The 17,123-nt window shown below is 34.5% G+C and overlaps 1 protein-coding gene across 29 annotated transcripts in view; it reads right to left on the bottom strand.

The window, feature by feature from the left end:
* Positions 1–16,571, bottom strand: part of bt (bent) — a 109,221-nt gene extending 92,650 nt beyond the window's left edge. For 21 of the 29 annotated variants that reach the window (XM_064436742.1, XM_053762756.2, XM_053762774.1 and 18 more), the window contains exons 1-23: positions 16,364–16,571; positions 11,700–11,931; positions 9,786–9,925; positions 8,309–8,330; positions 7,914–8,076; positions 6,737–6,878; positions 5,601–5,736; positions 5,317–5,520; positions 4,934–5,235; positions 4,132–4,758; positions 3,746–3,918; positions 3,496–3,669; positions 3,008–3,262; positions 2,718–2,840; positions 2,216–2,635; positions 1,842–1,943; positions 1,597–1,716; positions 1,282–1,452; positions 1,085–1,192; positions 901–1,002; positions 713–811; positions 528–620; positions 8–100 (exon numbers count right to left, since the gene is read on the bottom strand). In XM_064436742.1, the coding sequence (XP_064292812.1) occupies positions 8–100; positions 528–620; positions 713–811; positions 901–1,002; positions 1,085–1,192; positions 1,282–1,452; positions 1,597–1,716; positions 1,842–1,943; positions 2,216–2,635; positions 2,718–2,840; positions 3,008–3,262; positions 3,496–3,669; positions 3,746–3,918; positions 4,132–4,758; positions 4,934–5,235; positions 5,317–5,520; positions 5,601–5,736; positions 6,737–6,878; positions 7,914–8,076; positions 8,309–8,330; positions 9,786–9,925; positions 11,700–11,872 (3,942 nt within the window). In that variant the 5' untranslated portion in view covers positions 11,873–11,931; positions 16,364–16,571. The remainder of the gene's footprint in view (positions 1–7; positions 101–527; positions 621–712; positions 812–900; positions 1,003–1,084; positions 1,193–1,281; positions 1,453–1,596; positions 1,717–1,841; positions 1,944–2,215; positions 2,636–2,717; positions 2,841–3,007; positions 3,263–3,495; positions 3,670–3,745; positions 3,919–4,131; positions 4,759–4,933; positions 5,236–5,316; positions 5,521–5,600; positions 5,737–6,736; positions 6,879–7,913; positions 8,077–8,308; positions 8,331–9,785; positions 9,926–11,699; positions 11,932–16,363) is intronic. The other 8 variants (XM_064436754.1, XM_064436755.1, XM_064436769.1 and 5 more) reach the window with 5 other exon arrangements.
* Positions 16,572–17,123: the final 552 nt, after the last annotated feature.

The raw sequence follows: 17,123 nt of genomic DNA, 5'->3' as shown, positions 1-17,123 counted from the left end.
TGTATACCTTTTTCTTTTTCTCAAGTGGTGTTGGTGTGATTTTCTCATACTTCTCAAGAACAGGCCTTTCGTAATCGTCGATAAACTCCTCTTCGACAACCTTTAACATGTAATAGTGTAAATATTGGATATGACTAAGTTGGTCGGTCCGAAATTGTTGATTGACAGATTTTAAAATCCCACGTAAATAGTGTTTGATAATTTTTAAGTTTCTCAATCAATAGGCAAATACTGTTTGCTGAACATAGCTGAAAATAAAATAATTGACATAGAAAGCAAAGCGTTTATACAGCGCTTGCCATGCTGACAGTTAAAGCGAGATCGTACTTACGCCTGTCTACAATTTGCTGAAATTTAATAGAAATACGCCGAAACAGAGCTCTGTGTGAAAAACTTGTAAGAATTGTTGTAAATCAAACTAGAAGTTTGTGAAACTTAGTGAATGTGTTATAGACAGAGTTGTGTAAGAGTAAAAAAACTGTGCAAGAAATCTTCACCATAAGTATGTTTAGTAATGATGTATGTACCTCTTTTTCTTTAGTGGTCCGTTTTTTAGATTCTTTTTCATCTTTTTTGATCGTTTTTGCCTTTGGTTTGTCTTCCGGTTTTTTCTCTTCCTCCTATCGCAATGTATTATTATTTTAATTTGTAAAATTAAAGATTGTAAGTTTGTAAAATTAACAATACATTTTGAGTAGACAAAATAATATACCTTATCCTTAGTAACAGGACGTTTTCTAAGAGTTGGCATTTCTGGTTCCGGTTCCTTCTCTTTGGGTTTAATTTTTCCCTTCATCATGTCAGTTTCATCCTACACATTAATGTAACTTTAGTATAAATCCTAGCAATTTAATAAAACCGAAATATCCAATGCAATTTATAATATGTTATTTATTATACCTGTGTATCACTAAGACGACGTTTCTCTTTAGGTGTAGGAGTAACTTTTTCATATTTTTCAAGCTCTGGACGTTCGTAATCGTCCACAAATTCAGGTGCAGCCTATAAATATAGATATATTTTTACTATTCATTTGTATAAATGTACATACTATTTGAAAAAGTACATATTTATGAAGGGATACCTCAACTCCATTCTGCTTTTTGTTTTTGTCAGTAGGAGTAGGCGTCATCTTATCATATTTCTCGAGATCAGGTCGTTCGTAGTCGTCCACGAATTCTGACTCTTCCGGCTATATAATATAACATGTAAGTTTAGTCAAAATGTTTGATCTATTTACTCATATAATGTTAAACAATTTACATTTGTTACGTGTTTTACCTTCTTAGCAACTTTTTTCGTTTTTGCCACTTGTGGCTCTTCGGGTGTCTGTTCCGTGGGTTTGACTGGTGTCTTAGACAATTTGACGTTAGATAACTCATCCACAGGTTCCTCTGGTTTTGGAAGTCCTTTCTTGATACTGAGCCGTCGAGGCTCAGTTTTTTCTTCGACCTACGTTACAAATATATTATTTAGACTATTTTGAATATCGCAATGTATTGCATGATTATTTTGTACCGGTTTTGGTATTTTTTTAGTTCGTGATAAATAGTTATATTCATGAAGAGTTTTAGGATTAGTTTACTTAAATGATACCTTATCTTTTCCCTTAGGCTCCACTTTAGGTTTTTTCTCAGGTACTGAAGAAGCGACAGAAGGTTCTTCCTCGCTGTCTTGTTCACTTCGAACACTTTCTGATACCGATGCGCGTTTTGGCTATTCAAACGTAATGTATTTTATTTATATTAGTTATAGAATATAGAATTACTTTGTAAAAGATTTTCTTTCAAAACTTCTTAATTTGTTGAATTGGATTGTTTTGTAGTGTAGTGTGATTTTACCTTATGTGTGTCCTTTGTTTTTTTGTCGAGTGGCGTGGGTGTAATCTTTTCATATTTCTCCAGCACTGGTCGCTCGTAATCATCGACGAACTCGAGTTCATCCTAAGTTCAAATAAAGTTTAGCACATCTAATTGTTAACACGACACTCACAACAAAAATTAATAAGTTATCACAATATAACAATAGGTACTAAAATTTATCTATTAACATGGGTAGATTTTTTAAACAATACCTACTCAGTACAATATCTATAATGGAATTAAAGGATATACATATTTTCTCAATACTTTTTTCTTGAACTAATGTATAATACTAATAAACTACAATAAGCTTTTATACAAAGCACGTTTATGTAAAATTACTTATTACTTACCTCTTCTTTCTTTGCAACGACCTTCTTTTTAACAACCTTTTTCTTTTCTTCCGTTTTTTCAGTCTTTTTAGTTTCTTTCTTTTCTTCAACGGGTTCTTCTTTAGGTTTGACTGGTTTGAGTTTTGGAATGCCATCGATTTTAGTCTCTTCAGTCTCAACCTTTTTCCTTTCAATTTTTTCAAGAAGAGCCTTCTTTTCTTCTTCTGTTTTAGCAGTTTTCTTTTCAAGTACCTTCTTTGCTTCTTCGATTTCTTGTTTTTCTTGTTCAGCCTTTTTAATTTCTTCTTTTTTGACCACTTTTTTGGCTTCAACCTTTGATTCGGTCTTTTTAGCCTCGATGTCAACCTCGTCTCTCTTTTCTTCAATCTTGACCTCTTCTTTTTTCGACACCTTCTTGGCAGCTATCTTTTTATCTTCCTCCTACGTAATATTAAATATATTAAACAAGGTTAATAATCAGGTTGGAGACTATTTTCCGTGTTTTATTTAATAAATTTCTTACCTTTTTCTTTTCATCGACGTGGTTTTCTTCAATTACAGATTTCTCTTCTACGATTGACATTTCTTCCTCTGATTCCTCAATAACGGTCTTTTCTTCCTCTTCTTCTTCCTCCTTTTTCTTTTTCTGCAATTAAAGGAAATTAAAATTAGAGTTGATTAGATTTTGAATTTAATCCTTAATTTGAGCCCGATTGATTTAAAAGTTTTGGAGGATTATTTGGTAATGAATATAGTTTTATTTTTATAAAAAGGAGCATCTAAATTCTACTAGTAAAATTAAACAGAACTCACCTTTTCTTCAACCAAAGTTAAGTCTGCGCTGGATTCGTCTTCACCAAATTCGTTCTTGATGATCACTCTATAGTTGGCAACATATTTCGAGGAGACCTTCCTGATAATGATCCTTGCGTTTGTGCCGTCGAACGAGGTGTTTACCTCCGACGAATCTCTGATGACCGTCGAGTTTTTGTACCAGGTACATCTGCACGATTGGTCAGATGTCTTGAGGACAGCAACGAACTCTGCTTCCTCGTTCTCTTTCTTCGCCTGTCGTTTTTAAAAATCGATGAATGTTACGAATGGTTGACAAACATACTCACCAGGAAGCAGTATAACGCCATTATCGTGAAGTCATAGCATTAATAAATATGATCTTCTAATAGTTAAAGACCACAGACTTATATATCAAAAACTGTATTATCATTATATGAACATAATAACTTCTTAAGTCATATTATTATTTTTAATTAAGAATGCTTGTGAAACAAAAAAGTACTAACCAAACTTCTGAAATGTTTGATGATTTGGGGTTTTTCTCCCTTTTCTTCGGGTATGTCCGTGATTTCGACTTGTTGTGACGTCGCCTCGCCCTTCTCGTTCTTAGCGACGAGTTTGTATGACCCTTTGTCATTTTGGGAAACATTTGAAATTTCCAATTTGACTGTGAATTCGCCCTGAAATATAATAAAATTAATATTTTCATTCGTAAGTTTCGAATTAAGTATGTTTTTCGATATCATTTTTACTTACTTCTCTAAGAGGCTCAATAAGCACTGTATGCCTCGAGTCCTCTTTGACAGCATTAACTTCCTTGAACCATGTACACGCAGGCGCAAATTTACTTAATACTTTACATTCAATAATAACAGTCTTCTTTTTAACTATCTTAATGATCTTTGGTTTCTCTTTGATAACTGGAATGACTGTAAACAAACATTATTTTATTCACATCGCCATAAATTAAGCATACAATATGTCTTGACAATCAGATATAGATAATTTGATATATTTTGTTTAAGTAAGTAAGTAATTAATGATTTGATGGAACGATCATGCCAATATACTTAATGTTTATGATATTAAAATCTATTTAAAGAGTGTGAAAAATAATGTAAAATAAAGAAAATGTTACTTACTTTCAATATTGAGCGTAAGATTTGCATTGAGCTCTCCAAGTTCATTTTTAATGTTGCATTTATACAATCCCGAGTCTTCAATACCAGGATCAACGAGTTCCAATACAATAGTGTAAATATCTTCTTTAACTTCGACCCTGGTTTTGATTTTCGACGAGTCCCTGATTTCTTTACCCTCGTGGTACCACACTATCGTTGGTTTTGGGCTAGCTTTAACCTTGCATCCCATAATTACTAGTTTACCGTTATCTTTAGATTGAATTGTGGGTTTCTCAACAAACGTTGGACCTTCCCCTTCTGGTTCAGGCTCCGCTTCAATATTCAAGTTCAAATTAGCATTACTTTCACCATATTCGTTTTTGACGTGACAGCGGTAGGCGCCACCATCCGCTGCCGTCGGGTTGGTCAAGAGCAATACCAATTCATAAATATCCTCGCCCATTTCAGATGATTTAATTTCAATTTTACTGCTAGCCTTGATGACAGTCGTGCCTCTGTACCACGTGACTTCAGCCGCCGGCTTGGCTTTGCAGACACACCGCATGCTAATGAGAGTGCCATCTTCGTTGGGAATGATTCGAGGTTTCTCTATGAATGATGGTGCGAAACCATTTTCGTCATCCCCACCTAAAGTAAAATAACATAATTATTACCTACAATCATGCGCGAGTTTAATACATTTTCCATCATGCAGCTTAAAAGCCTAAAGCTTAACATGCTACCGCTACTGTATGCGTACTTATAATTATCACGTGGTATATTTATTATCTAATACCACTGTGCAAGAAGATTATTTTATTACCTTGGAAATTGAGAGCGATATTTGCATTGCTCTCGCCAAACAAGTTGAAAGCGTTACACCTATAGTTTCCACCATCCTCTCTTGTGGGACTTAAAATTTCTAAGGTTAAATTAAATGTATCTTTTCCAATAGCCTTTCTAGACATTTTCATTTTAGCTCCATCTTTAATTTCTTTGTCGCCGTGGAACCATGTAATATCTGGTAAGGGATATGCTTCTAAAACACATTCCATAATAAGAATATCCCCTTCTTGTCTAATTGTAGGCTTTTTAGGAAACCTTGGTGCTTTTCCATCGGGAATTCTGTTTAAAACAATACAATTTTAATATGTGCCCTATTTTATAAAGTAAATATTATATTGATTGTAATGATCAATAGCTTACTTCGGTTTATCTCCACCTTCAAAATTAAGATTTATTTTTGCTACGCCTTCACCATGTTTGTTTTTCGCTAAAGCCCTGTATTCTCCTCTATCCGAATTTTCCACGCCTAAGATTTCAAGTCGCGCCATATGGTATAACGATTGGTCCTCATCTAGTGTTATTTTGTATCGACTGCTCTCTTTTATTAATTTTTTACCATGGTACCTGTGTGATTGATTTAATAGTTATGTCGCAGTTTCAGAGTCTTTTATATCAAATGTAACAATGATAGAGTTTATTCTTACCATGTGATGGTTGGTTTCGGTTTGCCAACACATCTACATTCGAATGTGATTTTGGTACCATCTTCCGATTGCCTGATGACCGGTCTCTCCGTAAATGTCGGTTTGATAAAGTCCTCAGGTACGGGCGCTTCGTCGCCTACATCAGCCATCAAGATTAAGTGCCAATAAATACAATACATGAAGCTTTGCAGCTGCTTCCCTCTCAATTATAAATTTAAGATGTTTTCTTTGACTGTATGTGATTTGGTCGTAATTGTATTTAGATACGTTTTAGATAGAGTTAATTGAGATAATATGTATAAGAATAGATAACATAGTCGATAAATATATACATATATTTTTTTTGAATAAAATTGGATTATATCGTGTGAATTCCTCATTCCACTAATTCAGTTCTATCAAACAGTACGCATTACAGTTGCATCTGTTAAGAATATTGTTACTGTGCATTTGCGTAAGCACAAAAATATAAAAATAATTCTAACTACTGAAAATATAATGGCTCAGTGAATGTTAATAAAAGCGTATGCAAAACTAAATACATATTATATAATTATGAATATAAAAAAAATTAACAAGATACTACAGGTTACGTGCATATAGATGTATGTGATATGTGTGGAGTTAATAACGTTAATGATGATAAACTGTTCAGTGTATAGAATAATATTCGTACTAAACATATATTTTCTATTGGCAGTAAGAAAACATCTTAAATTAAACATACATAAACGACGGACACAATATTTAAAGTGTATTATGTAGAGTAATAGGTATTTGAAGGAATTAGTTTATGATGAAAGCTTAACTGCAAAGTCTACGTATGTAATGAAAATTATATTTTTACCGGATAAAGGATTAGATTCACACAAATAGCTGCTAAATGTTAAAAATGAAGCAAAATTTAAATCAAATAAATTTACAATTTACAATCATTAAAATATTCAGTAAAAATATTGTATTTAAGGTACAAAATGTTCCAGATAAATATAGACAATAGCCAAATATACTGACTCAAATTATATAAAAGAAAATTGAATCTACCAAAGCATGGATTTGGTAGATTATACTATTGACAATAGAGTAAATTTTGAAATTAATCATAATCAGTTTAACAATACATAAATAGCACTCACTGTCGAAGTTCAAACTGATTGTGGCGTTACTCTCGCCCAGTTCGTTCTTGGCCGTAACTCTGTACTTGCCAGCGTCCTCCACGGTAACATTGTTGATTTCCAATGCGGCATAGTATGATTTGCCGTCCTTGCTTACTGTTAACTGGAATATGGGCAATAAATAGTTAATAACATTTTAGATATTACATGTCTTTGGAACTAAATTAGAATTTTAGTAGAGATTGTAGATTGTTTCACAAAAGTACAACAATATATTGAGTTTATAGTATACTAGCCCGGCTTCACACGGGTCATTTATGAACGTACAAATCTTCGAGAATCTTTTGTCTATATAACAGTAAGACTACAACAAAATCCGTTGCATAGTTTAAAAGAAGAAAGCTTAGAAATAGACAGAGGCCTCTTTGTTTTACACTATGTAGGGATGGGGTCAATTTTTATTTTATTTTAATGACCCTATTCATATATCCCTACCTCATATATGGCTACTCAGAGAATTAGCAAAGATATCAAAGCTGTGTTGAAACAAAAATATACATATATATAAAATTAAAAAGTAACGCAAAAAATTCTAAACATTTGAACTATAATTCGAAATTAATAGACAGATTTAGGACGAAAGGTCACCGCTCGTGACGGCGAGCACCTGGCCAATATCCTCGCCAACTAGATCGGGGTCAAGGCCATCTCTGAATACTTTTAAAACTGAAACATCTATAACGTCCCCTCTTATTTTTATTTTCACACCAGAATGCCAGGTCTAATTGCGCCTGCCTGTTCAGTGTCTTTGCCAGTTACATAACCATTTTCAAGTACAGTATTGTATTATTTTTGAAAATGGCCTTCATTTTGTTTAATGTTTTATTATTTGCTGTACTATTAACCCGTCGATCGCGGAGAATCGAAACACAAATTGATAAATAATGATTTGATCGGAGCATTTGCACTGATTCGTAAGGTAGACGTTTAGCATAGTTACAAGTTTCACATTATTTGAATGTTGATTTTCGAACAGTAGACAATAAGATAATTTCAGTTGTTTATATTACATTACATATAAATTTATCTTTCAAGATATGGCATGGTAAAAATTTTACTATCAACTCCATGAAACAATTCATGCCGACTTCGACATCAAGATGTAAGTATTAGGAAACTATTTAGATGATATGCTCACCTTATGCCTGGCGTCGGGTTTCACCTCGACGGTGTTGTGGAACCAGGCTACGCTGGGGACTGGCTCGGCCTCAATGCGGCACTCGAAGATAAGCCGCTTGCCATCGTCTTCCTGCCTGATGGCTGGCTTGCGCGCGAACGTTGGCGCTTTACCGTCCACTTGTCTGGAAATTGTTAAAAAATATAACATATTATTTGCCTTTTTCTAAAACATGTAGACTGATCTGTTATGGAAAAGTCAACTTCAGGCAATGATAACTCATGAAAGGCTATAGATATGTAATGCCTACTACAAGTAATGATGTTAGATGTAATAGAATCGAATCATAATACAGAGTAAAAAAGAACAACTCTTATAAAGTTTACTTTAATTTGCATTCTAATGCTAATACTTACTTCTGTTTTTCTTCGTCAGCAGCTGAAAAATAAAATAAGAAAAAATTATTCTATGAAAACTAGATTTAGTTTAATGGTATTTAGGATCATTTGTAATCGGATGGTGCAAATGTATATATAGCTCGGAGCGAGAACAGAACCGCAACACATTTGTTTATAATTCCGATTACATCTACCAGACGTTCGGATCATAGCTGTGATAATTCTAGAAATACATGAGCGTATTTCATCGACGTTTTGATAGAAGTATATATTTGAACCAGAATTTTGTATTGATGTAGTTCAGTGAGTAATCGTAAACAGGACAATTTTGTAACAGAAATTAAGAGATTCTAGGAACACTTAAAGGAACAATAACCATGTACAAAATAGTTTGTGTTTTAAGAGGAGAAATAATAAAGCTAAAATATAACACAGAACTATAGTTAAAAATATTGCTCCGTTCAGCTACTATGTGAAGTTGAATACATATTTCCATACATTTTTATGATCGCAGAACAGAAGTATATAATACAAAAAGATAAAAAGTTTCTTATGAACAGTTCAAGAATTCTGATCAATGATCTATCTGTATAAAAATAAAGTATAGAGATTTATCAGTCTGATGATTTTTATATTACATTGAGTAAACAACATTGTCATAATGTTTACAATATATCATTATTACATAGGCATCATGACGGGAAATCGTCGAAGCGCCTCTGACACTTTTGCCAACCGCTAAGGACGCTCGCTCTTGGCGCGCCAAGGGGCGTGGGTTCTGCTCAACACTACGTTTTTTGCTGACATTTATTTCGGACTATGACTAATACAGTTATTTGTGAAGGTATTTTTATTGGCCAGTGTTGGATTACGCCCGAATATTGTGACAAATGTTTGGCTTGCTATAGTCCGGTCAGTTACTTGGCAATGTTCGTATATTTAGGGCATTTTCGACGTCAGTCCAAGTATGTCGGATGATTCACAATACATAAATATTTTCAATCCAACTTTACGTTGCAGTCTAAATCGAGCACAATTCATATTTAGCTCCTATGGATATTGCGTAATAACAATGTTACGTTTGGGTTTGTGGAGAAAATATTAATACTCAATCCATTTGATTGCTAAACTTTTCAAATGATTATTATTTATTTCTTTAACTATGCTACCTAGCTTTCTTGTATGTTAAAGAGTGACCAGAAAATACCCCGCAGGGTATTCCACACTGGTCATTCTCTATTGCGATGGTGCTATTCTAATAGGACCATTATATTGGGATAGGACCATCCCACATATTCCTGTGGATCTCATACGAAATGAATAAAGGACACATAGCCTTGTCAGCTGTCAGACAACAATAATATTCGCAAAGATAGTTGTGTTCAGGTTGTAAAATCACTGCCGAATCTTCAAAATTTTAATTTCATGACGTCACAGCCCCGGCTGCTAACGGGAACGTGCAAAGTTGAGAGAGAACAATAAACAATAAACTCACGGCTGAAGTTAAGGTTGATGGAGGCGGCCACCTCACCCATCTTGTTCTTGGCCTTAACTTTGTACAGCCCCGCGTCCGTCTCGATCACGTCATCCAGTTCGAGCACCACCAGGAACTTGTTGTTGGCGATGCTCTGGATCCTGGAGAGAAATACATTTGGTATGTTAGATAAATAGATTATGTTATACGCGTAATCTAAAGACGATCTGTCTACGTCTCTTGTTTTGCAACCAATTTTACCGACGTCAATAGCCCTAAAAATCTAAATAAAAAATTGAATGGAAATCGGTGCAAGGGGTTATGTATTTGATTAGTTAGACATTTTATATAAAGATTTAACTTGGAACCGAGCGGACATTTTGATTTCTAAAGAAATAAAAATTTTTCCCCAGCGTTTTTAAAGCTATATGTTTAAGAAACGAATCTTTGTGTGTGTGAAAAGAAACCTGAGAGGCAATTATTAGAAACAGTTTCTGAAGTGGCTTAAATGACAATCCGCTAAAAATAATTAAATAAAAAAAATAAGATGTCATAACACATTTTCAAAAGAAATCATTGAGTTAACATACTCGTAAATAGACCGTAAACTAACTGCACTAGTTCTAAATAACGTTTACATTTAACAATGATATTTACAGTTGCGTTGAGTACTGCAATAATTTTAACCGGCTTTGATGAGAACTTTATGTCTTGTCAAACAACTAGCTCACTAATTAACAATAGCCACAAAGTTGAGATCATAGTCAAAAATATTAGTCATGAAAATCTATTAATAAATTTAATTACTGATATACCATTAATGAATACTATTGATATTGAGTGTGGACTAGTTGTAATATCTAAGATATGAACGAACATAGTTTCCACACCTCCTCCACTATTTAGTGAAGATATCAAAATTCCGATTTTTGAGAAGCAACATAGAAACTACAAAATACTACTTTTGTTTAAACTGTTTAGCAATTATCAGTAATTGCTGAATTCCAATCTAAAATCTAGCCCGCCATCAGCTGTTCCATCGACATAGACACATAGTTTTTCAATTGCGCGCGCGCACGTGCCAAGTGTGTCGGCTGAATATTGTACATCAAAGGAAGCCGCGAACCCTGGACCAAGGTGATCAGAACGTTGACCTAAAATACTTTTGTTTTTGGTCGTCCTAAAATGCTATTGTTTTTGATCGTCTAAAATAGTCGGCGCCATACGTAACCTTGTTCTGTCGAGTTCCTTTGTCTGGGATAAAATTTATTAGACTTGAACCTGTTGTTTATGACATTATGATATTTCAACTGGCCTGTTCTATATTTTCTTTTAAACATTTGATCTAGGAAATATTTTCTCATATCCGGCTTCCCAATCCTCGCTCTAGCCATATCTGATTTCCTTTGTCCGACCCCTTCATAGATCAACAAAAAGAAAAAAAAAGGACCAGAAAATGTTTTTTCCTCAGAATTCTACTTCTAAACCTGGTTAATATGTCCTATGTTATAGTATGTTAGCATTTCTCATAGAATAATTAAATAAACTTATTGTCTATATCAAATTGGAAGTCATCTACATTCCGCGTCTTCCATTAATCTTGACTAGTTCATTGACACTTTGATAAAGACAACAACCTTCCCCGTGTTGAATCACCAACTAAAAGCCAATTTCTACTTTAATCTTGATAGATTCTATATTCTGAATAAGAACAGGGTGAAAACGAAGTATGTTAAATAACATAGGCCACATTATTGCTGTATGATAAAGAGTATTCTGATGTTCCTACAGGAATGAAGCCAGCGACTGCAGCTATTGATAAATAAAACCGGACAAGTTCTAAAATATCTGCCTTACTGCTTATGACAAGAGTGTTGTGTGTACATATTTTTTGGTCACGGTAACTTTTGTCTCCATAAATGAAAGGGAACTTACTTGAATTGAGTCCTGTTGTCTTCCTTGAGCAGTTCATCGCTGCGGTACCACCATATCTCGGGCTTCGGCGAGGCGAGCAGCTGGCACTCGAAGACCAGCTTGTTGCCATCGTCCTCCTGGCGCAGTTGGGGCTTCTGCGTGAAGCTCGGGGCCAAGTCGTCTACCACCCCCATTGTGCTAACTGTGGCTCATTACCGCGGCAAAAGTGTCCGGTTGCTTGGACGAACTGTTCCTGTTGATTGAGAGTTTTGTTAGCCATATTATCTTATAAAAAATAAATAAATAAATAAAAAATAAATATTACGACAAATCACACAGATTGAGTTAAAGTAAGTTCAAGACTTGTATTATGGTGATACTAACTCAATGGTACAATATTTTATAACAAATACATACATAGATAAACATCCAAGACCCGGGCCAATCAGAAAAAAATCATTTTCCATCATGACCCGAACGGGGATCGAACCCGGGACCTCTCGGCTCTGAGGCAAGCATTTTGCCACTGCGCCACCGAGGTCGTGGTCGTAGATAACAAGCTATTGAACAATTTATTAAAGTGAAAATTTATTGAGCGGTGTTGTGCACTTTTGTGATGGGTAAAAATGTTAAACTCGCGTCAAGACAGGTCATTGACCATGGAAAATTCGTAAGACGTCAAAAAATGCACAACATTAATACCTGTATAAGTTTTCACATCTGCCGGCACTCCCGGAGTGCAACCCGTTTCATTTTCTACTTCCGAGTGTGTTATTGCTAACACTAGTGTCAGATTTCATTCAAGTCACCTAAAGGCTACGACTACAGCCGTAAAAGTTATGTCAGATTTGATTGACTGATATCTAGCGGCAAGTGGTCGCATATAAACTAGTGAACTAGTGAACTATAATAGCCATACCGGACGCCTACGTGACGAAGAACGGAGCGCAATGGATCGTGTCTCTAAATTGTCAAGTAGTGTGCATATACAAATATCATTTATTTAATTTTATTATAAAAATATGCAAGAGGTGGACATAAACCGGCTTTTTCTACATGGCATATTGAAAGACAAACTTACAAACTGCTTGTTGGTTCTGATGGGATATTATCAATCGATTTTGCTGAAATTTTGTATAGATACATATTTGGTTTGGATGATATTAAAAACTTAATATGCGCCCAGCTTCGGCTTCCGACAAGGGAAATCCTCATCGGTTTACTGCGTGGACATGATTGTTGTCACGCGTTGAATGCAACAATAACTTTTGACGATGATAAAATCTTTTACCAAATATATCATTTTTGTAAAGAACTTATTTTCCTGAGGAGCGCAGCGTGGACTGTGGTCGGTCTTAGGAAATTCAAGAGCGTCATTGTCATTTTAGAGAAATTTAAGATTTTAGAAGTTCTATCGTTTATTCTTTCATTTAATGATATTATACAATTTCATTTAATGATAAATAAATGCTTTTCATATTTCGGATCGGCTCCCAACGATGGAACTCCTCAACGATTTTGCAGCACGGACATGGCTCTATTTTGTCATGCGTTGAATGCAACGAGATCTCTCTGACGACTATAAATGCTTGTGGGGAAAATATAATTTATGTAAAAAAACTTGTTTTAGTAAACTTCTCGGCGAAAATTATTTAAATTTTCGCCGTCAAACGCTAATAAAAATAAGAACTAAAGAATTTCATTTTTAACTGAATCGTGATGAAGCACAATTCTCTCAACTTATGATGACACTATTTATTTATTCATTCAAGCGTTTCAGGATTTCCAAGTTACAATTTGTAAGTTTCCTCTACTTAGTTCATCTATAATTGTATCTATTACACTTCACGTTGATTGGCCTTCTCAAGGGAACTAAATAGAATGCGATCAAAAAAATACTGTAAAAAACCCAAGTCTCGCAGCTCAGTTTTTCTACCGTAAAAAATTGTGAGATCCATGTTACCAAGTCGATTAATTTATTTAGTCCCTACTTAAGGCACCTTCCTTGCAAGTTATTATCATATCAATATTTAAAAAAATTTAGGTTTTAACAAACAGATCGACTTGGCCATCGCATGATTAGATTGTTTAGTGTGTATCACACCATACAACACTACGGGTCATCAACCTGGTTTCTCACCAAAGTCCTTCTATAAGAAATTAATGGTCCTGAAATTTTAATGGCAAACAAGAGTGTTAGTAATTGATTGCACTAGATCCCGTTTATCATTGAAGCATAAGAACAGCAGTAGATCTAAATGCAATGCACTCTAATAGCCCTCTCATCTGCACTCCAATAAACCCTCCTTATTATATTATTTGTTTCATGCAATTTATTACGATTGTTAATCAAAACTTAGCTGGCTTGCAAGCTGATCTTAACACCTAGATATAAACGTAAGTTCAGTTATAATCTGCTCATAGTATAGTATAGTAATCGATAAGTTCTTATCGATCTAAGATCTAAATCTTATCGTTCGTAATAATCAGGTCATTGACGACAAGTTCGTGTTGAATCATATCTACATAACGAGGACTTGTCTTCAATCTAAATCTTGTCGTCAATGACCTGATTATAACTGCAATTACATTTATATATATAAATAACTTAGCTCTGCAAGAAACACTTAAACTGATTTACTGCTGCACGCCTTTGATTTCAACGATGTTACGTCTGAACTTTATAACATGTCGTCTTCATTAATAGTAGCAAATACATAACTATTTACAATTTCTATGTTTCATGATATCGTAGCTCTGAAGGCAGCTATGTTGAAATTTGACTGGGTTGGTCACGTTTATTGAATGCTAAATGAAGTCCTGGGAAAAAATATCCACATGTTTGGCACAAACATACGAAAATGGCAAGTTAGCTAGCAAGCCGAAAACGAGGTAATACGTTGAAATTAAAAATAATAATAATAATAATTTATCTCAATTATTGTCTTAAGCCTTAAGTAGTTGTTTTGAGTTTTGCTATGTGTGACACTCTTGTACTTATGTATTAGTATATAAAGCAATAAAGTATTATATAATATTGTGACAGGACAGAATAGTAAAACATGTATTTGCTCTCTTACGGGTTTACTTTCAGTCATGAAAGTAATCAAAATGATGATCATGAACTTCAAAGTATGAAGTCTGTAATCACAACAGTAACTGTGCTATATAATATGTTGTTATAGTATTTCAAATGAAAAAATATTACCAGTATTTGTATTTTGAAATTTCATAAATTAGTAGAATTGAATTCAGTTTCAAATATTTCTAATTTTTATTTGATTTAGGCACATAGTTTCCTATTATTGCTAAGACAGTGTTGATCAAGTTAAGAGCTACCACGTTTCATGATTGAACATATGAATAAACATTAGCAATTCTTCAGATAACGTCAAATTCAATATTTTAGAAGCCGACTTCGCTCAAATATAGTAATAATGAATTATAAACCTAAATCTTGCTCAGGAATCACACTATCTATCAAAAAATCCGCATCAAAATCAAGATTTTAAAATCTAAGCATACATAGGAACAGACAGACAGCCGGAAGCGCCGGATTGTTTTATACTATATAGTGATAGTTATGTTACTAATTAATATAATCTGATAATGCGATGTATGATATACCATTTAGGTTTAAATAATAATAGATATTAGGACAAATCACGCAGATTGAGCTAGCCTCAAAGTAAGTTCGAGACTTGTGTTATGAGATACTAACTCAACAATACCATATTTTATAACAAATACATATACAAATAATATATAGATAAACATCGAATACCCGGGCCAATCAGAAAGATCATTTTTCATCATGACCCGACCGAGGATCGAACCCGGGACCTCGGGATCGGTTCAGGGACAAGCGCTTTACCACTACGCCACCGAGGTCTTCAGATTAATAATGAATATGATTATTATTATATGTAAATTCATTAAATCAGAACTATTAAACACGAAATTATCATAATGATCCGCCTACCCTTATTCCACATTATATGGGGGGTCGTTAGTCGGTTTACTAAAACTACAGTTAACTTAACATTGCTTGATGTTCATTGAATGCCTCATCATATTTGGATATAAAAAATATATTATGTTCACCAAGTTAGTAGAATAAGAAAGAAGACATTATATATAGTCATTATTTAGGCTCAAGAAAGTCAGCCGGAGATGTATATTGGTCACCTATCCAATAACCGCCCATTGAGAGAGTTGCAATCACAGGCTCAGTGAACCACTGCGTCACAGGACTTATTACTCATGTTCAATATTAATTCACAAATGCCGTGATGGCTGCTGAAAGCTCTGTGTGAGTCAAAGCTCGCTGTGCAGCAGTCAGCGCCATCTGTCTGAAGGTGAAGTGTAAGCGAGTGGGTGTCCATGTCTTGTAGAAACTCTCTCAAGTGTGAAACGAACGTCTCGAGCTATTTCTGTACGCCGACGGCCTCAGAAACTGGACGTTTCGGCGCAAAACTTTTATAACTGCACCGTCTCACTTCCTACGATTATCTAACACCTCATTGCTTTTAATTTTACAATTCTTTTCAGCAATAAAAAATTCCTCTCAACCAATGTAAACGAGAATTTTGATGATGATAAAGTTGAAGGTGTACCACAACTTGATAATAGATAAACAAATGATAAAGTCAATGCCAATGATGATACTAAGAGAAATGACGTACCAAGATCAGCAAATAAAAATCCAATAAAGGCACGTTTCACTGTAGTCAATGCACTGACACTTGAAGTAGTAAAGAGTACGAATACAGATTAACAGAATAAGAATTGAGTAGATCGAGTAATCGAAGAAGTAGAAAGTGGACTCGTTAGAGGATTCGGTACCGGCGGCGGGACGCGTCGGTTCGTTTTCGAAATCGTAACTAAACTATGAAAATTTTGGCGAGAAGCCGAGGCGGGCGGTCGGGAATGCGCGTGGGAGACTGCACCCATTGGATAACGTCGCCCCGTCACCTCATGACGTCGCTTCTGCAGAGGTGTTTTCCGTCCAAGATAGAAATGATCTAACGGATTGTTTAGCCCTTACTTAATCTCATGTGACCGATCATTAGATAGTAATTAATGCTGCTCATGATAAACAGGAAATTGCATGAAGATCACTTGTCGCAGGCGTCAATGGTGACTTTGATGTGCAATAAATCATGTCACCGTTTCAAAGTGAAGTTATAGGTAGGTATATCAATATTATTCTTATCTACATTCTCTGTTATCAAATAAATATAATTAGCCAAAGCTTACCACATAACATCTAAATTAGAAAGAAAAAGAAACAAAGTGCTGCGTACGGAGTTTGTATGACTGAATAACGTCTGTTTGAAGGAAAAAGAGACGTTATTCAGTAGCAATACTATTTCATTCAAAATTATAGATGCAGGAAATGAGTATGATTTAAAAATAAAGTAGAATGATACAAAATTAAAAGCT

Source organism: Plodia interpunctella, chromosome 23 (assembly GCF_027563975.2).
Source record: "Plodia interpunctella isolate USDA-ARS_2022_Savannah chromosome 23, ilPloInte3.2, whole genome shotgun sequence".
Taxonomy (NCBI): Eukaryota; Metazoa; Arthropoda; class Insecta; order Lepidoptera; family Pyralidae; genus Plodia; species Plodia interpunctella.
Note: the sequence above shows the minus strand (reverse complement) of the source record. Positions and strands in the feature narration are given on the sequence as shown.